The sequence below is a fragment of the Drosophila santomea genome, chromosome X (genome assembly GCF_016746245.2).
Source record: "Drosophila santomea strain STO CAGO 1482 chromosome X, Prin_Dsan_1.1, whole genome shotgun sequence".
Taxonomy (NCBI): Eukaryota; Metazoa; Arthropoda; class Insecta; order Diptera; family Drosophilidae; genus Drosophila; species Drosophila santomea.
The window spans coordinates 11,814,790-11,837,133 of record NC_053021.2 but is presented as its reverse complement, the minus strand read 5'-3'; the positions used below and the strand labels follow the sequence as shown (position 1 = coordinate 11,837,133).

Below are 22,344 nucleotides of genomic sequence, written 5' to 3'. Positions count from 1 at the left end.
TGAACTCGACCTTCCTGCTGCCCAGGCATTATTTTCAAGCTCAGCCCATTGTTGGCCATACGAATGATATTTTGGAATGATTTCAGCGGACCTGGGAAAGAAGTCATCTTGGTATTATGGCAACAAGTTTCCGGGACTTCGTCATGTATGACAGACTATATATACAATACGAAGCCTCTGAAATTTTCTGCGCTCAAGTACCAAAAACTACCAGCAAACCAACGAAACTGGAGAACTACGGATCGCAACCATGATACCACATATCCAACAATATCCAGCAATATTGAATTCTTGACTTTAAACACTGCCTACATACTGTATGTGTTTTGCACCCGATACAGATGTGGGGGTCGTTTGCACTCAGAGATTCCGCAGGCTACGAGGATCGGGAGATCGGGGGATCGGAGGAGGCGTTAAAGTTCCAGAGGTGAGTGAGAATCGCCTGCAGTGCCACGACATTGGTGAGGGCATCTCCAATGGGGAGCCCGCATCATTGGATTAGTTCTCATTAATGCCGGAGCACTGCACCTACCAACTTCGCACGGTTCCTATTCCTATTCCGATTCCGAATCAACCAAGTGCGGACAGCTCAGAGTTCACCGCAAGGTATGGTCTAGATAACTCGGGTATCACATCTTTATGCATTTGATATCTGGTGAGATATTCACGTTGTCTAAACCATGTTTTGTAAGGAAATGCACTCTAGCCTGCTCATCTGTTAAACTACTAAGATTTCATATACCAACAAGGAAGGTAGAAGAAAGAGATTCTCCGCTATCAGATACCCTCTACGTAGTGACGAAGTGCACCGAAACAAGTGAGACACCAAATGAAGTTATCACTAAAAGGACTTTGAAAAGTAAGTGGTTCTGGAAAAGAAGTGGTAGAGTGTAAGCTTTAAATTGCAGCGTGCCGAATTAGAAAAAGAAAGATAGGGTATTTAGTTGGTCGAATGCCGAAAATGTGACATCAGTGCTGTTGGGGCAAGCGTAATGCGAATGGAGGGAGGCTTTGTTTTTAAAGCGATATGCGTGTTTATTTCTTTCGGCACTGATGTTGTTGTTATTCGCGCATTTGTTATTGGGGCTTTTCTGCGCACATTAATGAGCTGCTTGTGCGCCTTTCATTTGCATATGTCTGTAAATGCCGAATCGATGGATAGATGGGCTTTTGATTAATTAACATATATAGGCGCGCACAATCGCACACAGTCTGTGGGCATATATGGCTATGTGGCTATATGGCGATGGCTTTGGCCATCTGGCCATCTGGCTTTCTGGCTATCCGGATGGCCAACTGTCCGGCAGTCCACCAGTCCAACTGTCCGGTTGTCCGGTTGTCGAGACCATTCGCAGGAAAAGGATAGACGAGGATGGAGCCCGGAGAGCGACATGGCCAAAAACCATAATTGATTGTCGATAATTCATGCGAGCTTAAATTGCCAATTGCTTGTGGAGTTGTGGGCGTAGGGTGGTTAATCCGGGGGATGGCCAGTGGGTGGTGGTTGGTGGGTGGACGGGAACGGGAACGGGAAGGGGAACAGAGATGTTATAGAGATGACCGTTGGACATTGATGACGGCTAATGGCGAACATACAAACGCACCCACGTCCACTGGCGACTGCATATTTATATACTCCAATATTTGCAGCACATATGTATGTATATACATACGTATATATATATATGCATATATATGTATTAAGGGGGGGGGGCCTTTGCACCAGACTTCGCTCCACATACAAATGCCTAGAAATTGGCTTTTGTGGGTGTGTATTGGCTCGTATATATACGTATGTATATACACATGTACTCGTATATTTGTGCCATGTGTGTTCCTCTGAACAGTCTGTGGCTCCAAAGCGGAGAAAGCGGAGAAAGCGGAGAAACCATCGGGCACCGATGAAAAACCATGAAAATGCCACTCGCCATATTGGAAGTGAAGGAAATGGGCGCTGGGGAAAATGGGATTAAAGCGAACGCAGCACTGCTTATTATTAATTTTGGATTAGACTAGATAATGCTACACAATGCTCAACAGCAGTAAATAATATTTTTTAGATCAGGTTTAGATTTCATGCTTAATTGCAAGTGCTAACTGAAAATTAAATCATAGCCTGCCGAATGCTCAATATATTTTAAATTATAGTATATATACATAATCTATAAATATAATATATAATATTATTCTCACACTTCTTATCGCACCTAACAATAGCGATTTTTTCTTCACCTGCACTAAGCATACAGATCTATGAATAAATAGTGCTCTCCACGCAGAAAAAAATAAATGGTTGCCTACTTTACAGCGTAGCTTCTATTTGGATAATAATTTGATAATCGTTTATTAATGTAAAATAAGGTTGAAAGATAGTGCAACAGGAATACTGGCTGATTTCTTTGAGTTTCGCATATTTGTAAATGTATTTTTGTTTCCGCTGAATAACCAACACGGAAAACCCAAGTTGTCCTGAAGAAAAATGCCTTCTATTAAATTAAATTAGGAGTTTAAAAGTACTTTGTCCAAATACCACAGATAGGATCTCTGTTCATTTTATGTTTTTTTTTGTTTATTCAGGAGCTGGAGGCAACCGGCGGACGAAGAGCACCCAATGATGAATCTCCATGGCAGCCGAATTCGGAACCAAAACCTCAGCTATGAAAATGATTCGATAAGTAAACAAGTGGTGTAGGGTATCTAAAGTAAGGGTATTCCCACTCAGAGTGGGCGAGCTAATCGCGGGCGACCTGTTTAAGGATTACGAGGACGAAGTGCATCCAGGTGGGCGGCACAGCCAGCATTCTACGCCGCTGGCTTACGTTGTACTCGGAAATCGTGTCCAGTGCCGTCGATTGCAGTTGTGTGGACGCAAAGGGCAGCGGAGAACATTTCAATTGGTTTATTAGTTCATACATATTCGAATTTGTACAACTAAACGGGAAACAAGTAGTGCGCTTAGTTGGATGGCAAATTAGAAGACATGCGGGAATGGTGGGGAAACATTCTAGTTAAATGTGCGCTTGTGATTATGAAATTCGTTTAACTAATACTTTGTTCTTGTCTTTTCCGCTTGCACAGCCCTTTCGCTGGACTGGACGTGTTGGCTTAGCCCATGGCATCCTTTGCACACATCTTATCCATCTGATCGGAGTAGAACGCATTGAAGTTGATGCGGTGCACGAGATTCATGAAGCAATCGGCGGTGTTCTTCTTCGCCATGTTGTTGATCTGCTTGAGGAACGATATCAGCAAGCCGGTGAATTCCAGATCAAAGCGTTTAACCCGCTCCGAAAACGTATCCGCCGGATCCAGCGAGGTCTCCAACTAACAGGGAACAAAGAAATCACAAGTTAATGGCTGGGAAATACGTAAAAGTTTGTAAGATATAAAAGTAACCCGATTTGAATCGGATTTAAGATAACCAACACATATTATGTCAACCAAATATTTAAATAATTTCAAATAATACTACGTTTTATAAATAGTTCCATAAAAATGCGATGTTTACGTAGAACAATAATTTCACGGGCAAGGAAAAAATCCAAACAAGAACTCATTAAGTTATATAATTTCAAAAGTTGTAATTTTCTTATACACCATCATGCTATTAAAGTTCTAAAATAAAAATTTAAGCCTTATGCCTAAGTAAATCAGTCAAATACAACTTAAAACTTCAAATAAAGCATGGCATGCAATCCAAAATGGAGAAAAAAAATCGGGGCCACGGAAATGGATCCACCGATAACGAAAGTGGGGGAGAACACGGGAACTGAAACGAACAAATTGGGTAAGCACAAGCCTACACAATACCTGTGGCCGGTGCAGGCTCTCCTGTTCGGACTCGGAGCTGTCCGCGCTATCGTGGGTGTCACATACCATCGACTTGAGCTCAGCGTCCAGAAAGAAACGCTGCGAGCGCTGCGAAGGTGGGGTTTACAAAGGATTCGAGTTGGAGTTGGAGGCGTTGGCAGGCGGGATATAGACATAGAGCATTAAAAGCGGAGCACGGAACAAGGCAAGAAATTTGTACACGAAAAGCAATTTAGCCACCTGGTGCCCCTGCACTGGAACTCACCTGAATGAACTCGCAGAACTTCAGGCAGATCTTGCAGATTTTGAAGATGGCGCGGTTCAGATGCGAGGACTCCGTCAGCATGCAGTTTTTGAGGCACGAGTCGAGGAAGTCCTGATGGAGACGCAGAACGTTATCCACGTTCTCCACCGTCTTCATCTTTTCGATGAAGATGTGCCAGTTGGGCTCGATTATCTCGATCATCATGTAGTACTCCAGGTTCTGAATGGCATTCATCATACGCTGGCGCAGCGTGAACGCCGAACGATAGAGCTCAGCCGCTTGCGGCGAGAACTTCTTGGCAATCGAGTTTTCCTTCCAAATTCTGTTTGCGAGAAAAGAAATGGAATGATCTTGGGCATAAAAGAGGTATGAAGAGGAAACCCACTTGCAAAGTTGGCGCTCCACGTGCTTGCAGTAGAAGAGCTGTCGGAAGAGCATTTGGTACTTGGATATGGCGATGTGGTTTAGCACCAAAGAACAGGGCCACTTCACCTCGTAGGTGAAAGCGAAACACTCGAGGCCGCTTAGGTCGAGGCGGGGCTGTGCCTGCCAGTACTCCTCCTTCTGGTTCATGATTTTGGACATTTGCGTGACCAGGTCGTAGGGCAGCAGCTCGCAGTGCAGATCATCTTTGTAGGGATCGTTACGGGCCGAGGAGAGGCGGAGCGTTAGCCCAAGCAGGTTCTCTAGCGTCATGGGCAGCACGTGGTCCACGTTCTTGGTCAGCTCGTCCTCGCAGGCGTCCATGAACTGCATGGTGAAGTCGCCCTGGTTGAGCAGCAAGTAACGCTTCACCGACTGCAGGTGACCCATCAGGTCGTTCTCCGTTAGCAGCACATCCAGAAGCATGCGGGCGGCAAAGTAATAAGCGTCATTAATGACGGACACGTGCCGCTCGCTGGTCGGATCGAACTCGAGGTGCATCTCCTGCGTGGGCATTACGCGCTTGCCACACTGCCTGATCACATTAAGATACTTGCCGGTGCGCAAGATCTTGTCCGAGTACTTTTCCAGAAACGACGGTATGTGGTCGCGACGGACGTTATAGCGCCTCTCCCAATAGTCGTCGGAATAATGCTCGGGCAGCTCGTCGCGGTGAATCACTTCGTTGTCCTCCACGAGGAATTCCTGGTTGCGGTCCACGATCACGCCCTTCTGGATCCACATCTGTAGCATGCGCATGTACGGCTCGGCCGCCTTGCGCGCCAATCCTATGATCAGCTGCTGTGCAGCTCGGTCGCCTTCCAGCCGCTTGATCCGCTCGTGCAGGTACGTCAACACTGCGGCATCCCGATAATCGCTTAGCTGAATGTCCACCAACGAGGTCCAGATCTCCTCCATCACCCAGAGCGTCGGCTGCAGGTAGTAAAGTAGCTTCTGCAATGTTAATCTATGTTGCCGCAGCTCCTGTTCGGCTTGTACGATCAACAGCTAGAACCGGGAGAGAAGAAAGATCAATTAGCTAAGCATTTGCCAGGACAGAAATGCATATGCTTACGTAGAAGTCGTGCGTAAGATCCTGCAGTGCCTCATTCAGTGAGTTCATCACCTGCCCCTGGCCGTTGGTGGCCGTAACTATCTTCTGCATGCCCATAAAGTAGGAGGCCAATGGCAAGATGTCCTGCACCAGCTCTACCAGCGAGCGGTCGAGCTGCATGTGTATGTCAAAGCCTGTCTCGAATTTGGCCAGGCCAACGGTAGTAGGATCGGGTTGCCGGGGCACCAGGAGGTTTTCTCGCACGCCCGTGAGGCAGTGCAGCAGCTCGTCGAGCAGCATATTCTCCTGGCTGGAAAGCGGCAGGGCGGCGATCTCAGTCTTTGGCAGCTTGTTCCCGTCCACATTGTAGTAGTCCCACAGTAAATGGGTGCGGTACTCATCGGGCACGCCAGTTGGCGTCGCCATGACAGTCGCCGACGTCTTTGTGCCGTTGCCCGATCTGCTGCTGAGCGCGTCACTGGCCACCAAGCGGTAGCTGTTCAGGGATCGATCGGATACGGCACTTAGCACACGCTCCTTGATCTGTGTGGGTTGGTTATTGATTATTTGAAGGGGCCAAGTCGTTGGCAGCGAACAGCACACTGGGTCTGCACTCACCACACTTAAATCGCCGCGCTCCTCCTTGTTCTGTCCATGGTTGCGTTGCATTGGACCGCGCCTGACGAAGACTCCGGAGGAAGCGTCGGAGTCAGCGGACTTTTTGCTGTTCACCGGCGTCGAGGTGGGAAAGTCCTGGCCCTGGGGCAAGCTAAGCCTGGAGGATGCCGTATAGTTTCCCGATGAGTATTCCGATGTGCCAGAGCGTGCTGATGTGGTTGAGCTGGCCGATGTGATTGAGCGTCCCGTTGTTGGGGCTGAAGCAGTTGCGGAGTTTACATCCGAGACGGAGTTGAACGAGGTCTTAATTCCATGCGGGGAGCCCATTGTCGAAAGGCTAATCCCACTGCTGCACCTGGAGGATATGCCGCTTTCGCTGTATCGTTCGACGAACACCAGCAGTGCGTACATGGGATCCTTGCGATGGAGGATGTCTGCGATCTCCCTGGTCACCTGTATGAAGTTTGGACGGCTCTCGCTGATGGACACCAACAATTGGAGCAGCTCACAGAGTGGCAGCCGTCGTTCACTAGTGGCCCGGAACTCCCGAACAATGTCCTCCGGAGTGAGGGACGATCTGTGGGATAAAAAAGGACGTAAGCTGATGTGCCAGAGGCGGAAAAGAGACGTGAAAGAAGCGGCGCAGGAGCATTGGCTAGATCGACTGGCCACCTGTGCACTCAATCCACTTACTGCGACTCGCTGATCAAATCGGCGAGCACTTGGCGCAACGGATCGGTTTTGCTCATCGTGGAGCGGCGATTTACGGTTCCGGGCTTCGTAATTTACAGTTACAGTCGGGAATTGAGCTCTATTTTGAGTGCGCTCTCCTTAATATTTTGTTGTTCTTTTTTGTATTGTTTGAGTGCCGACTGCAACGACAGGGTTGTCATCTGCTGTTTGTAATATTCTAGTTTTTCCGATCCTTGGTCGTTTCGCAATCACAGTTGCTCATTGAGGACTTGCAGCAACTAGCAAATCAATTTAAACTGAATTGAGCGGCCCAAGCAACTTGATGCAAATTGGCATCTGTTTGTGTTTAATTGTGAGGATGTGGTGACACTGGTCGCGGGCGAAAAATGGGGTGCGTTCTGCATCGTTCACACTGCACGGCCTGCTACTGTGATTTTATTGCGTGAAAAGCTCTAGAAAGATATATAATTTGCCTAATACAAAAAACTGTATAAATATTTGTTGTGCCTGCACGTTATTGGGTTTCTGTTACAGCCTCTAGTTGAAGCCCTTACCAGCGTCTTAACGAAAAATAACACATGAAAATCACAACATATATAGCGATATGTAATAAAACATTTTGATTAACCTATAATTTTATATTTTATTATATCTTAGCTTTATTTACTTACTTAAATGGAAAAAGGGAATATTTTGCATATGTTTTGATGTTTAATTGCAGGTGAGTGCTAGTGTGAATGCTCCATAGAACCGCGACGAGTGTGACCGTACTGTAAGTGGGGACCGCTCTGCAAAGCGCAGGCGCTGTCCAAATCAGCTGTTTTGCAGCGCCCACAGTCGCGTCCCTGATCTTCTGCAGCCGAAATCCGTGGGCGTTGCACCAACCCCGCCAACGCACAGCAAAGGCAACCCACCAAGGACACGGGAGCGACCAACCGGAAGCCGCAGAGCATACCAATCATCACTTCTGACAAGAGGAAAGGAGCATGTTCCCGCACTTAAAGGGCCATGGACAGCGGGTCAACCTGCAGTTGCTGCAGGAGGCCGCCTGCCGCGAGCTGGTGCAGCAGCTGGAGCGCATCGAGGGTTCCAAGGTGATTGTGCTGGACGAGGCCATGATCGGACCGCTGGACCTGGTTACCCGGCCGAAGCTATTCGCTGATAGAGGCATCCGTCTGCTGGCCCTTAAGCCGGAACTCCACCTGCCGCGCGAGGTGGCCAATGTGGTGTACGTGGTGCGCCCACGCGTGGCGCTGATGGAGCAGCTCGCCAGCCACGTAAAGGCAGGCGGACGAGCAGCTAGTGGTCGGCAGTACCACATCCTGTTCGCCCCAAGGCGTTCATGCCTGTGCATCAGCCAACTGGAGGTCAGCGGCGTGTTGGGCAGCTTCGGAAACATCGAGGAACTGGCCTGGAACTATCTGCCGCTGGACGTCGACCTGGTGTCCATGGAGATGCCCAACGCCTTCCGCGACGTATGCGTTAACGGTGACACCAGTTCGCTGTATCAGGCGGCAGTAGGCCTGGTGCAGCTTCAGCGGCTCTACGGTCGCATTCCCAAGATCTACGGAAAGGGAGAGTTTGCGCACAGGGTATGGGAGCACGCCAAGCAGCTGGGCCGGGATGAGCGGACTCTGTACAACGGCGACAAGGGTGTCGTCGATCAGCTGATCCTCCTGGACAGGAGCATCGATTTGCTCAGCCCGCTGGCCACTCAACTCACCTACGAGGGGCTTATCGATGAGTTTTACGGCATCCGGCAGAACAAACTGACGCTGCCCGCCGAGAACTTTCCCTCTGACGGAGCCCTCCCTGGAGGAGGAGGCAGTGGCCCACGAGTCGAGGAATCGCAGTCGTTGCTCGGCGATTCCGAGAAAAAGACCATCCTTCTCCACTCCGGCGAGCAGTTGTACGCGGAGCTGCGCAACAAGCACTTCAACGAGGTTACCAAGCTGCTCGCTCGAAAGGCACGAGAAATTCACGTCCAGATGCACGCCACCTCCCAGGACAAAAGCGTGCAGGAGATCAAGAGCTTCGTCGAGAACCTCCTGCCGCAGCTAATGGCCCAGAAGAAGGCCACCTCGGAGCACACCGCCATCGCTGGCCTCCTGCACGAACAGGTGAACGCAGTGCGCTTCGCTGACGACCTGGCCGCCGAGCAGGAGTTCATGGTTTGCGCAGATATCGACAAGCCGAGCGCCTACATTGAGGACCTGATTGCCTGCAAGGTGGAGTTGAATCGCGTCCTGCGGCTCATCTGCCTGCAGTGCAACGCCGCCTCCGGGTTCAAGGAGAAGCTGCTAAACCACTACAAACGCGAACTGGTCCATGTCTACGGTCTTGAAGTGCTGCTCACCATCAGCAACCTGGAGAAATCGGGCCTGCTCCATCTGCAAACGGAGTCGCGAGCTTATAGCGTTCTGCGAAAGGTGAGCGCCAATCTTGTAATTTTTTATGATGATTTTGGATTTCTGCCGAAAATCGATTTTCTGTCTTTTTGCGACTATAAATATCAGTATTTTGATCAGAACATTCGAAATATTTGTCCAAATATGGAATGGCATACCTCGTTGAGCTCGTAATTTAATTTCCCATCGAACTGTGTTTTCAAAAAAAAATTATATTTTTTTAAAATTTTTTGCAATTTTTGATGATGTTACCCCTTACAAAAAATGCGAAAATTTGGCCAAAAATTATTTTAACAGAGTCGGTCAAAACATGATTTGGTTGATTAGTATTGGTAATTAGGAGTAAAAAAATGTAATTCTTTTCGCTTTCTGACCATTTTTAGCCAAGTTATAACGAAAATACCAATCCTAAATATTGAAAATTTTCCCGAAAATCGATTTTCTGTTAATTTGCGCCTATAAATATCAGTATTTTGATCAGAACATTTAAAATATTGGTCCGAATATGGAATGGCATACCTCGATAAGCTCGTAATTAAATTTCCCATCGAACTGTGTTTTCAAAAAAAATTCTATTTTTTTCACATTTTTTGAAATTTTTGATGATGTTACCCCTTACAAAAAATGCGAAAATTTGGCCAAAAATTATTTTAACAGAGTCGGTCAAAAAGTGATTTGGTTGGTTAGTATTGGTAATTAGGAGTAAAAAAATGTAATTCTTTTCGCTTTCTGACCATTTTTAGCCAAGTTATACCGAAAATACCATTTCTAAATATTGAAATTTTGACGAAAATCGATTTTCTGTTATTTTGCGTAAATAATTATCAGTATTTTAATCACAGCATTCGAAATAGTGATCCAAATATGGAATGTCATACCTCGTTGAGCTCGTAATTAAATTTCCAATCGAACTGTGTTTTCAAAACCCAATTTCCTCTTGCAGACGCTGCACCTTACGGTGGACGACAATGTCGAAATTGAGCCAAAGGACATCAGCTACGTGCACAGCTTCTACGCTCCGCTGACCGCTCGCCTGGTGGAGCACTCCCTTAAACCGCTGGGATGGCAGTCGCTCAAGAGCCAGATCAACAACCTGCCCGGTCCGACGTTCGAGGACTTTCAGGCGCAGCTGGTGGGCATCGGTGGACGGCACACTGTCACCACAGTCAGCGAGGGATCGCTGCTGAATGTGCCGCGAGTGGTGCTCGTCTGCTTTGTGGGCGGATGCACGTTCGCCGAAATTGCTGCGCTGCGTTTCCTAGCCGCCCAGGAGGACAACAACGTGGAGTTCCTGATTGCCACCACGAAGGTCATCAACAAACACTCCTTCCTGGACAGCCTGATGAGCTCGTGAGGGCGGCGCCTAAGCCGACTGGAAGCCCATCGCCTGTCCAACGCCCACGGCCTGGCACGTGGATGAAACGCGTCCGTTCCGCTGAAGCCGAGATCAAAAAGAAAGGGCAAGCGGCGCAGCGCAGCAATCGGGAATGCGGATCAGAATCCAGGGTGCTAGTGACGTTGGGAAATAGCTCGATTACTAAGGACTCGCCGGCACGCGGAAACCATAAAATATTTATTTTTCGATCGCGGCATTTATTCGTGTACTCTATATATATATATCGTTAAAGAAGCCTGTATATAGATACAAGCATATATTTATGTATACCGAAGTAGTAGTCTTAAGCGAAAAATTCCAAATCCCATTTATTCAAGCTTGGCAATTGTAGGTTTAAGTGCAAATAATTCCAACTTACAATCATACTTGTGCAAGACAAATATTTTCATAATAAAGTGTTTAGTCAATGTTATGCTACATTCTCCAGCGACATATACAGATTACAAAGCTATTTAATCGCATAATCGATGCTCACAATTTCCCGACTATCCCAATGCTTTTACATGTGTTGCTTGTAAATTGTTATGAACTTATAAATGATGTGAATTTGATCTAACTTGTGTATTTGTGTATGCTCAAAAGCAAAAACATTGAATGTTCCTTCAAGCTTATCCATAACTATATCATATATGAAACGCATTGTATGAAATGGGTGGCTATTTCAATATATAAACATCCAAGTATGAGTATGGAGCTGTGACAACCAACAGCTAAAAAGATCTTTGAGATTTCGGGGATTAGTCTTTATAAGCCAAAGTCAACAAAAATGTGTTATGGTCGAATTTCGAGTGGGACGATTTGTGTCTGTGTTTTATGAAATCAACATTCTTATATTTATGTGCAAGTCCTAAATGTATATCAAACTGGACATTTGAATGGTGTTTGAATTATTTGGTCCGAGTTCATTTGACTCGATGTAAATGTAATTTATTGAAATTTCAAATAAACGGAAAGCATTCCAAACAAACGTTTTTATAATCTTTCTACAATGTTTGTATCGGAACACAGCTCGATACTCGACTATAAGATACCCGTCACTCTGGTGAATGAAGCCTGGAAAAAGATGGAGATTTGCATGGGGCAAAACTTACTTAGCTGTATAGCGGTATAGACATCCTGCCCAGAATCCACTGTCCATGGCCCATTAAGCTGAACACGAACTGCGAGCTTGTGTATTTTTAAATAAGTTTTATTTTATTGACATTGACGTGCATCAATTGAATTGTTATTCGTTTTCCATCTTCAGTTACCGTAATTGCAAAAATACAATTTATATTCGTATAATAATTATTACAAAAATAAAAAAAAAACAATTTTATAAACATAAAAATATTACATATACTGTGTTCCCCGTGCTTCTGTTTAGCTATCTCTATCTCTCTTGTTTCCCGTGTCCACGTCCACCTTCATTCCTTAATTTCGCTCCTGTTTCCCAAACGCGGGTATATATATCCATATATGGACGTTGGATGCTGGTGGCTACTGGTGGACACTGGTGCACCCAGCGTAATATCAACGGAAATATCGAAAATGAGCCTCCCCTCTCTGCCTGACATTTCGATGCTACGATCCTTTGATCCTTCGCTCTTTGCGATCATGGGAGTTGCGTTAAATTTAGTTTAGTTTAATTAATGACTAACGGAAATATATGCTTGCTTTGTTTCAGTTTTGCAGAATTCTATGTGAAATATAATTCTTTAGTGAAATATTATCGGCTGCATACTGTCGCGTTTCCCTCGTGAATGTTGGGGATTTGTGGGTGTAGTGTTTCCGTGGGTTTGGATCAGATCAGATCAACATACATGCGAGTGAGTGAAGGAAAAATCATATTTCCACGTAAACATAATCTTTGAATAATTAAACGTTTTTATGCTTTAATTTTCTATACAATTTTTATTGTTTTGACTAAGCATTTTGCAATTTGCATTAATTAACTCTAAAATAGGCTTATTTTAGTTTTATATATATTATATCCTTTTTGTTATAACAAACAAAACTAAATTAATTGTAAACAAAATGAATCTTTTTGCGTTTTAATATTTGCGGGATTTATAATAATTTTGGCCATAAAACTTATCGTACAGCAAGTAAAATAATAAATTTGTTATTTCTCATTCTCATTTCATTTAAAAAATACTTTTATTTGAATCGAATCGAGTCAAAGTAGAAAAACATAACGTAAACCGAAATTGTTGAACCTAACAACATGCAAAAATGGCAATCGATGTGCGCCTGAACCGAACTGCGATCGCAGCCCCAGCGACTATCAATTGAAAATAACATTTAAAAATCTCGCAAACCCGAGTGCGAAGGCCAACTGAATGATCTATTTCCGCGAGTTTTAACAAATAATACACACCTAATTACTTTCGTGACATTTTTGCAGCGCGAGAGCACAAATATATAAATGGTTAACAAATCAAAATGGTGATTGATTCAGTTATTCGGTAATAATATCAAATTAGACTTTAGATTTAAACACTTTGCCTATCAAAGTTTGATGTTGATCTTTGTTTGCTTGCTTGCTTTTTTGTTTGTATGTTTGTTTGTTTGTTGTGTTATTGTTTGTGTATGACATTTATGCTTACATATATAATTATTTATTTATGTTTGTTGTTTTCTCTTTGTTTTGATTGATCTTGTATTAAATGGTTTCAAATTTTAGTATCTTGTTGCCACCTCCGATCGAGTTTCTTTTAATACAAAACTATTGCAGCTTTAGCTTGTTGTAACTTTTAGAAAATACTTGGGTTCTCATGTTTCCTAAGCAACCAATCCGATAATTGATCGCAGTTATGTGTACGGTGTATTGTGTATTCTGTGTTGTGGGTTGTGTGTCGTGTTCCTAGTTCCTACAAAAACATTGCTAGCCAGGACTGTTTCTGCTGCTATTGTTTCTGCTGATGTTTTAGCGGCGATTTCTGTTGCTTGTGTCGGGCTCTAGTTGTTGCTGTCGTACTGTTGGCTTTATAATTTCCATTAAAATTGAAGTAGTTCATATTACTAAACACTTGTTGTGGGGGTTGGCATTGTTGTTGTCTATGCTATAGCGAACCAGCCGGAAAACTTGTTGAACTATTGCTATGGGCTAAACTAATCATTGAACCAGACAGACTTCCCTCCTCATCTCCGTAGGCTTCACGAGATACCTCAATCAGAGATAAAGTGCTGCAGAAAGAACACATATATGATTAGTTGTCTCCTCCTGATTTGCATCGGTGTAGATGATGTTGATTACCTGAAACCTAGGGCAATTGATTCGTTATCAAAAGCTTCCAATTCTTTAGTATGCTTCTCGTGTTTCATGCGCAAGCGCTCGGCGCGTTCCTGGTTAAATTGCTGCAACTCGGCGTCCATCTGTGGAAGAGAGGATGTCGATAAGGTCAGACACTACACTCGCCCTGAGGACACGGCAAACGCCCACCTTATTCTCGAGCAGACCTCGCCGCACACTGACGCGGTTCTCGAGCTCCCGACGCTCGCGATCGCGCTGCTCCTGTGCCTGCTTCTTGTTCTTGTTCTGGTAGGCAGTGAGCATTTCCAGCTCGTACTCCAGCTGCTCGTGAGTACGTTGGCACTCGATCACTTGGCTTTCGTCTAGTTTGTAGCTCTGACTTTGGAACATGTCCGCAATGCTTTGCTCGTACTGCAATGAAATGAGTTACGTTAGCTCCATCGAGTATTGGGATGACTTTTACTATGTGCCCCTATTGTGTCTGCAACGCACCTGTTCACCCAGCAGCGTCAGCTTGCGATGCTTCTCTTCCTTCAGCTGCTTGATGACCTCCTTCTGTTGCTCCTTTGGTGTCGTCTGCAGTACTTGGGCCTTGTAGCGTTTGTATTGCTTCGTCTGTGTCTTGCATGTTTCCCGGAACTGCTTGCGTATCTGGAGCTCCTTTTGCTGTTATGAGATCAAATTGGTTATCCTATCTTTTTCACGACTGTGCATGCAGTACATACTTTCAAGCTCTTCGGCTGTTGCCTTAGCTCAACCGCATGCTTGCGTACCAGCTCCTTCTTAATGCGGTCCATGTAGTCTTTTTGATTATGCAACTCTGTATCGTGTTGCTTGTTTATCTGCGGTGGCAAATGGGATTTGTGTGGATGTGCACTATGGCTAGGAATTCGTGCAACTCACCTGCTCCTCGCGCAACTGGTGTACGCTCTTCTGCTGGCGGTACTCCAGCTCCTGTGTCTTTTCGTGGTGCTTAAGAAGCATGGCGTGTGCCTGCTGCAGTTGCTGCTCCTTCTTTCCGAGCTCCTGCAAAAGCAAAAGGGTTAGGCCAAGAACTAATTTCTCTACCATGTCGGGTTCGCTTACGTCGCGCAGCTGCTGATCCTCGTGCTCATGCTGCATGATCATGCGCTTGCGCTTGAACTTGCGCATCTCCAGCTCGATGTACTGCTTCTGGGCCTGGAGCATGCGCTGCTCCTCCTGCGCCTCGTGCTGCTTGAGGTTGTCCTTCTGCGACTGCAGGGTAAGATCGCGCTGCCGCTTGGGCGTCGACTCATCCATGGAGAGCTCCCGCTTCCAGCGCTCCTTGTTCGCCTTGTACTCCTTCTTGCGGTTCAGGTCGTACACCTTGCGGTCGTTCTCCTGCTTCAGCGTAATCTCTTTGTGTAGTTTTTTCTCGGCGGCACTAGTTTGCTTAGCCCGCCTCTCCACATCCTGCTGGTGCTTCGCCTGCATGCGATCAATGGTTAGTGAGAGTTGCCTTCAGTTAATCTAGCCCCACATCCCAAACTTACCTCAAGCCGATCGAGGTCCCTCGTGAAGTTGTGTAGCAGCGTGTCGTACTCCTTGTCCAGGGCCGTCTTGTGCGCCTCCATGTCCACCTTGCACTTCTCCTCCAGCTTCACCAGGTGCGCCTGGTGCTCGCGCCGCATCCGCTTGTAGCCAGACATCTGCTCGTGCATCTCCTCCTGCCGGATCGCGGATGGTGGGATGGCGCACAGTGGGGCAAAGAATGCACACATGGTTAGAGGCGTGGAAATGCGAATAGCAGCAGCGGGACCACTACGGCAAATTGTACACTACTTCTGCGACTAACTGTAACTTACAAAACCGCTGCCGAACTCCAGCTCAACCATAACCTCAACGGGCGCAAATCTCGGCCAAAACATTGGCTCCTCGGCCTTCTAGGCTTCCGTCACGCCAACGGATTCTAAGTTCTAGCTACGTATTATTGGGTTTTGGCAAAAGAGTTTCTGAAGCGGAATGCGCAATACTTCTACTAGCTTTCCAAGCAGCCAACACACAAGCTTAAGCAACTCGAAGCCTGGTTTCTTTTAGTGTGACCCTTTCAACAGGGTGATCCTTGTCAAGCGTTACAAGGCGATATGCATAGTCCAACTGGAAGGTCAGTAATGGCGAACTGGAAGGTGGCACTGCTGTTACACTCAAAGAATACATTTGTGCATTCCAAACAGAAACAGACAAGTGAGTTCCGAAAATGTACAATTGTAATTGTGTATTGTGTATTGTTCAAGTGCATTTCCATGCCAGCTTGTTGACATATTTTTGAATAGAACATGATATTCACAACAAATGTGGAAGGCATGACTAAACGAGTTTGTTTTATCAAGAAAGCGTCTCATTGAATAACTCTGTTAAATTGCAAAATGATATGGATTGCACTTAGAATAGTATATCAGCCCATAACTTTCTCCAATTTCATTGAGAAATTATTTAAATGAAGGCGTTATTGCTGTTCTTGATGTTACAGCAGCACCGGGATGATTGTTTCTTTGGCAGATTGATATGAATATAGGGAAACAGAGTTTGTGACAGCGAGGATCAAGAAACAGGTGAGCACTAGTGGTTGATTAATCAGTAAACAACTACTTTTAACACGTAAAATAACAGTGTAAATATTCCAAACTGAGGACGACAAGTTGACATTGCTACTGTTCTATGCGCCACTGGTGGCGCGAATGGAAGGTGCGAATGAACTGGCCTAGCTAGCTACCAAGCACAGAACGAACCATTTGAGATTGCTTACACTTGAGGGACACGGTAAACAGATGCGTTCTAAGCCATGAGGGCGTGCCAATGACCAGGGGACTGTGGGGTGGTTGGCCGACGAGCGTGGGAAACGAGTACAGGTGGAGGCTGGCGAGGATGGGCTGCGGTTTGAATGTGATGGCGGATGCAATTGCAGATGCAACAGCAAAGGCTAACTACAGTAAGTACATGGTACCGGCAGCGACTGCTTTTAAAACTTTATTTCTCAATTGATTGGCGCCTCCGCTCTGGCTAGGAAATTACACAGGGACAGTGGCGTTTCGGGTCTTTCTTGCTGCCGGCCTTTTGCTGGCACTCGCTCCGCCGGCTGCCGTCGCGGCAATCGCTGTTGATGTGGTCGCCACCACACAGCTGCGAACAGAAGTTATAGCGCGCCTGTTCGAGGATGCGGGAGGAAAACAATAAACACAACAAAGAGCTTGTAGTAGAGGGCAAAAGTTAGAAGACATGGGGATGGCGGAAGCGTAGCGACGAGCTGGGAGGGGGAATGGATTGGCCAGCCGGCGGATGACTGCCGACCATATTGATGCTGACAGGACGGGTTACACACAAAGGCCGCGCGGTATGGAATGCAATCGGTGCTGGGACCGCGACTTGCAATTGGAAACGGGCATGACCCCGTATAGTGCCCATGGAGGTGGATTATCTATGCTGCAGCCAGGCGACTTCCCTGGACTCACCCCAACGAGAGAGCGCACACAGAAATCTACGGCCAAGGCAGGAGTATTGATAAACGAAACGCGATAACGCACCTGCATGTGCTCCTTTTGCTGCTTGGTCACGATACTGGTGGTGCGTATGGTGGCAAAGTTGTTGGGCCCGTGGTCGTTGACTGCGTTGGAGATGGCCTGTTGCGAGGACGCGGAGCTGGCCGCATACACGGCCGCTTGGGCGGCGGGCGTCGTCAGATAGCGCGGCTGAATGGGCTGCATGCGATCCGCCAGGGGTCCACCGGATGCCGGAGAACCTCCACCGCTGCCACCGGTTCCAGTGCCTCCGCCTCCCACGTGGCCCATCGCACTCAGATGCGGCAGAACGGAAATAGGCGGTGGTAGCACTGGAGCAGGCGCTGGTGCCGGCACCACCGAGGCCGAGTTAGTTGGCGTCACATTGTTGTTCATGCTGTGCATTATATTGGGCAGCGGCGGCCGGTTTCGATGGCGCGACGAGTTGCGGGACACGGCTCCGGGCGGAACTGCCTGTCCTTGTTGGCCGCTTGGCCAGCTGGGCGGCGGCTGCTGGTGTGGATGGTGATGGTGGTGCATTGCCGCCGCCACAGCGGCGCTAGCCGCCTGCTGGTGGTGGTGCGCAGCGATATGGTGATGATTCTGGGCCGCAGCCGGTATGGAATTGGATGAGGAGCTCTGCAAGATTAGAAACAAAAATAAGTGAAGGGTGTCGTAAAAAAAAACGTCTTATGCTCACCTGACTACTGGCTGCCGATACACCCACCGAGTGTATGGAGTGTTCCGAAGTAATACTATTGCTCTTGCTGCTGTCGCCGCCGGCATGGTCGTCCTGTTGGTCATCGGTGTCGCCCACGGCGCTCTCCGTCTCGCAGGTGTCCACCATGAGTATCTTCTTCATCTTGCGGTAGTTAAGGTTGTCCAGCTCGCGCACGGCTGACTTGGTGCGCGCGATCAGCTCCAGCAGCACGGTGTCGGAACGCGGTCGGGTCACGTAGGCGTGGGTCAACAGCTTGCCCGACGAGGGTCGCTCTGCTGGCATCTTTTTGAGGCACAGTTCAACAAAGCTGCAGAACGCATCCGACCAGTCGTTCTTCTGTCGGGGTGAAATCGAATAGGTTTGATAAATGTTTAAAGCATTCAAATTACACTTCCTTTCAAAAGGTAATTTTCTTTTCGCATATGGGAATAATAAACACATTTGTAAACAAGAGGCGCGTGTGAACAAATAGATCCAATAACTTTCAACAGACCCAATAGTGGGAAAGAAAGCCTGCAATTCCTACTTACCGGGAGAGTCGGCGACTCATTCTGCGCAATGTGGTAGAGCGCCGACATGGCGTTCATGTTAAAGTAGGGAGGCTTGCGCTCCGCCAGCTCGATGCAAGTGATGCCCAGCGACCACACGTCCACCTTGCCGTCGTATTGGCCCTCGTCCATGGCCAGGATCACCTCGGGCGCCATCCAATAGGGCGTGCCGACAAAACTGTTGGCCGGACACTTGATGGCAGCGCTACCGAAATCGGCCAGCTTGACGACGCCGTTGTCCGTGAGCAGGATGTTGCCTGCCTTGATGTCGCGGTGGATGCGGCCCAGCGAGTGCAGATAGCTCAACCCACTGAGCACGCCCAGACAGATGGCAGCGATCTCGTCCTCGTGCAGCGGCTTCTTGTGCACCTCGATGATATCCGAGGCGGAGCCCACACAGTACTCCATCACCAGCCAGGCGGTCGACTCGCGCAGATAGCATCCCTTGTATTCTATGGTGTTTGGGTGGTTCAATTGGCGAAGGAAGCTATTGTGTATACATAAATTGATTATAAACCAGTCAAGCGAACGCATGTGTCTGCCGGTGCTTACCGTATCTCTTTGAGAATGTCCTGCCACTTCTCCTGGCTCTGCTTGCCGGTGTAGGACATCTTTTTGATGGCCACGATCTCCTTGGTGAGGTTGCATCGCGCATAGTAGACCGCGCCGAACGACCCATGGCCGATTTCGCGCAGGTCCTCGAAGATTTTCTCCGGGTCATGCTTGTTGAATAGGTCGGCTATTTCCGGATCCTTGAGACTACCAGGTCGTGCCGAAGGCATGGCTGACTTTCATGCTCTAGCCCAGCTCACTCAGTGGTCGACCTGCGTGCTTTTCCTCGTCTGCAGCTCCAGTTGGCTACTCTACTGGCTTGAAGTTCTGCGCGGATCGGGTGGGGCGAGAAGAAGACGATTCCGGTTAGTCAGGCACAGTCACAGCCTGCGCCAGTCACTTAGTCATGTTCAAAGGGTCCACATTTTTGGGGGATTTCAGGGGGAAGCGCTGAGACTGGGGACCAATCGACTTGGGCGGAACGGGGCGTGGCGGGTCTCGCTGGCCCAGTGGGCAGTGGGCACTGTGCTTTGGACAGTGACTGCATGGACGAACGAACGGACGGACTGACGGATGGATGGAAACAGCCAAAAGCCGACTATCATCAAATCGATCAAGTGATTCACGCTCGCTTATACTGTACGAATCATACAGAACTCTGAATTCCACACGCAGCACGGCCTTATCGCAAATAAATTCACTGTTGGCCGTGTCTTTTATGGCCTGGCTATTTTCCTCAACTTGTTACCAACTTGTCAGCTGCTTTTTGGCCAGATTGCGACAGCTGGGAAGTAAGTGGTTTAGGGCATTTGGCAGTCGCCATGACTAACGCCGTTTAGTTTATTGGCTTGGTTATCGAACAAGGAATGAGTGTAGGGGATGCGCACGTGCAGTAGGGAGGTTATTTGTGGCCCGGCTGGGCTATCTAGCTATCTAGGTGTAGGGTATGCACACGTGCTGCAGGGTATTCAAGGGTCTTTACGACTGACACACACACACGCGAGCTGCCAAGGAGTAACGGCACCAAAGGGGTGCATTTGTCGCCGTTGCGAATCCACACACTCACACACACAACCATATATATCGGAGTTTGCATGTGTGTGCATGCGGAGGCGTTTTGCGGGCGTCTGCGGATATCCGCCGGCTAAAGACGCGAATTTTGGCCCCCGCCGGAGCTCCGGCTTTAAACTATCACCGCCTGGCAAAAATAGTCAATACAATTAGGCCGTTGTGGTGCGGCGATTGCAATTCATTACTTGCGACGCGAAACAGAAACACGCCTATTTTTCATAGCCACACACTATTGCACAAAGAGCAGCCATGTCGCTCACGCACACACGCGCACGCCGTATATGTATATGTGCGGTTGGATTGCTTGTTGTTTTGCATTTCGGGCGACACAAATTCAATTCAATTCGTGCCTTTTCCGCGGCTTGCTCTTTCGCTCAGCTCCCCGCCACAGGGAATTGTAGTGGAAAACTAAAGTTATGCGATTTGGATTGATTTTCAGTTGGTTTGCTGCCTTTTCTTTGGGTGCGGACTCAGGCACACACAAAAGGCAAAAAAAAAACGAACGAAGGCGGTGATGCTGCGCCAGTTGTTGGCTCCCTTCGCTGGCTGCCCGATTTGTGACCGATTACCATGGTTGATTTATGTGTTACGATTAAAATTGGCGTATTTTGCTACACTTTGCAACTGTTTTGAATCGCCTAATTTTGTTTTGCTTGCACACACACACACGGGGGAGCAGACAAATACACACACATTCGTACGGTCCGACTGGTGCTGTCTCTTTCTCGAAATCAGATGTAGGACTTTAAATCCGCAAAATGCGTTGTATTTACTTGGAATTTGTGGGATAAATGATTATACTAAATTGTCATTTTGCTGAATAATCAATTTAATGGGCAGATGGCACACAAGAAATTAGCATTTATTGGCCAAAACGCAAACGCGAAAAAGAACAGTATGCACATACACACACGTATACGAACATACGCATTCACAAACACAGGCACACACGCACACAGGGATGGAGAGACAGTGGAAAATGCATAAATCTGGCGAGGCGAAAAAAAAAACGAATCGAAACGATTGAACTTTTTCCACTGCGCTCGAGGGCTTACATTTGGCAATTAATTAGTGCTTGCTTGTTTATCGGCGCAACTGGGTCTTGCTTTTCGCATCTGTATGCATTTTTCCCTCATGCGTCGCTCTCCCCACGCCCGCTGCTGCTGTTATTGGCCCTGCTGCGACTGCGATTGCGACTGGGAATCGGAATGGGACTGGTAGTGGTAGTGGTAGTGGTACTGCTACTGGGAATGGCAACTATTGCCCTGCACTGCACACGCGTTGCGTTCACGAGTCCGCACTGGCTACGCATCTCGAGTGCCGAGCACCGGATTCGGGGGATAGTTACGTCGCAGATGCACGCATCTACGGCCCGGAAAATTCGCAGCGATTGTCTATTTGCAACTTTTCTTCACCCGTTTCTCTAATTAAATTCCGTAAAGTTCACGTTCACACACCACACAGTGTTACCAGATCGGTCGAGCGGCTTTTCCCCAAAAATGGCCACTGACGGCCCTGAGTTTTTACTAAAAAATCCCTATTTTAGGCGATATATTCACAAGTAATTTTCATTTGCAATGTTTTATGAAGTAAACTTTTGCAACGGAGTTTCTGTAGTTGAATTTGCTTAATATAATTAGTACTATGACAAAAGTTACGATGGCGCCTTTCGATTCCAGCCTATCGATAGTCTTTTGAGTGATATGCGTTGTTAAGCTATCGTTTGAGAAATATTTGTTATATTTCGAACATCTGAAGATTAATAATTTACCTTGTACAGAATTCTATTTTTTTAAAGCTCATAAAATCGATGTTTGAATATCTATGTTGGATAAGTACAATCCTGATATCATGTTTAATTCGCTCAGTCAAATACCGATACTCATCGAAACAATTGTGGCGCCCGTTTTAAAAAAAAAACTATTAATGTCATGATACTGGAGTTATTTGGGAATTTTATAATAAATATTAATTACAGGGCTTGAAGAACACCATCACTCACACGATTTAGCATTATTTTATTTGAATTTTTATT

The 22,344-nt window shown here is 47.1% G+C and overlaps 3 protein-coding genes across 6 annotated transcripts; 1 reads left to right on the top strand and 2 right to left on the bottom strand.

The window, feature by feature from the left end:
• Positions 1-2,884: 2,884 nt before the first annotated feature.
• LOC120455077 (gamma-tubulin complex component 2 homolog) lies at positions 2,885-7,157 on the bottom strand. 2 transcript variants are annotated; one of them, XM_039640935.2, is made up of 7 exons: positions 6,864-7,157; positions 6,171-6,747; positions 5,574-6,095; positions 4,461-5,506; positions 4,076-4,397; positions 3,811-3,918; positions 2,885-3,324 (listed from the first exon to the last, which is right to left on the bottom strand). In XM_039640935.2, the coding sequence occupies exons 1-7, from the start codon at positions 6,917-6,919 to the stop codon at positions 3,106-3,108; spliced, it is 2,850 nt and encodes a 949-aa protein (XP_039496869.1). In that variant the 5' UTR covers positions 6,920-7,157; the 3' UTR covers positions 2,885-3,105. The 2 variants fall into 2 exon arrangements, with proteins under 2 accessions (XP_039496869.1, XP_039496870.1); XM_039640936.2 differs by lacking the exon at positions 3,811-3,918 and having other exon boundaries at positions 6,864-7,143.
• A 482-nt stretch (positions 7,158-7,639) lies between these two features.
• LOC120455083 (vacuolar protein sorting-associated protein 33A) lies at positions 7,640-11,079 on the top strand. The gene is made up of 2 exons (XM_039640948.2): positions 7,640-9,292; positions 10,215-11,079. The coding sequence occupies exons 1-2, from the start codon at positions 7,850-7,852 to the stop codon at positions 10,623-10,625; spliced, it is 1,854 nt and encodes a 617-aa protein (XP_039496882.1). The 5' UTR covers positions 7,640-7,849; the 3' UTR covers positions 10,626-11,079.
• A 1,702-nt stretch (positions 11,080-12,781) lies between these two features.
• On the bottom strand, positions 12,782-21,773 carry LOC120455076 (serine/threonine-protein kinase Tao). 3 transcript variants are annotated; one of them, XM_039640932.1, is made up of 13 exons: positions 21,365-21,773; positions 19,239-19,565; positions 18,669-19,173; positions 18,118-18,474; positions 17,445-18,056; positions 15,417-15,590; positions 14,989-15,351; positions 14,806-14,928; positions 14,628-14,744; positions 14,395-14,568; positions 14,092-14,313; positions 13,906-14,024; positions 12,782-13,835 (listed from the first exon to the last, which is right to left on the bottom strand). In XM_039640932.1, exons 2-13 carry the CDS (start codon positions 19,466-19,468, stop codon positions 13,712-13,714), a joined length of 3,120 nt encoding a protein of 1,039 aa, XP_039496866.1. In that variant the 5' UTR covers positions 19,469-19,565; positions 21,365-21,773; the 3' UTR covers positions 12,782-13,711. The 3 variants fall into 3 exon arrangements, with proteins under 3 accessions (XP_039496866.1, XP_039496868.1, XP_039496867.1); XM_039640934.1 differs by lacking the exons at positions 17,445-18,056; positions 18,118-18,474; positions 18,669-19,173; positions 19,239-19,565; positions 21,365-21,773 and adding an exon at positions 15,729-15,944; XM_039640933.2 differs by lacking the exons at positions 12,782-13,835; positions 13,906-14,024; positions 14,092-14,313; ... (3 more) ...; positions 14,989-15,351; positions 15,417-15,590 and adding an exon at positions 16,851-17,067.
• Between the last annotated feature and the right edge of the window lie 571 nt (positions 21,774-22,344).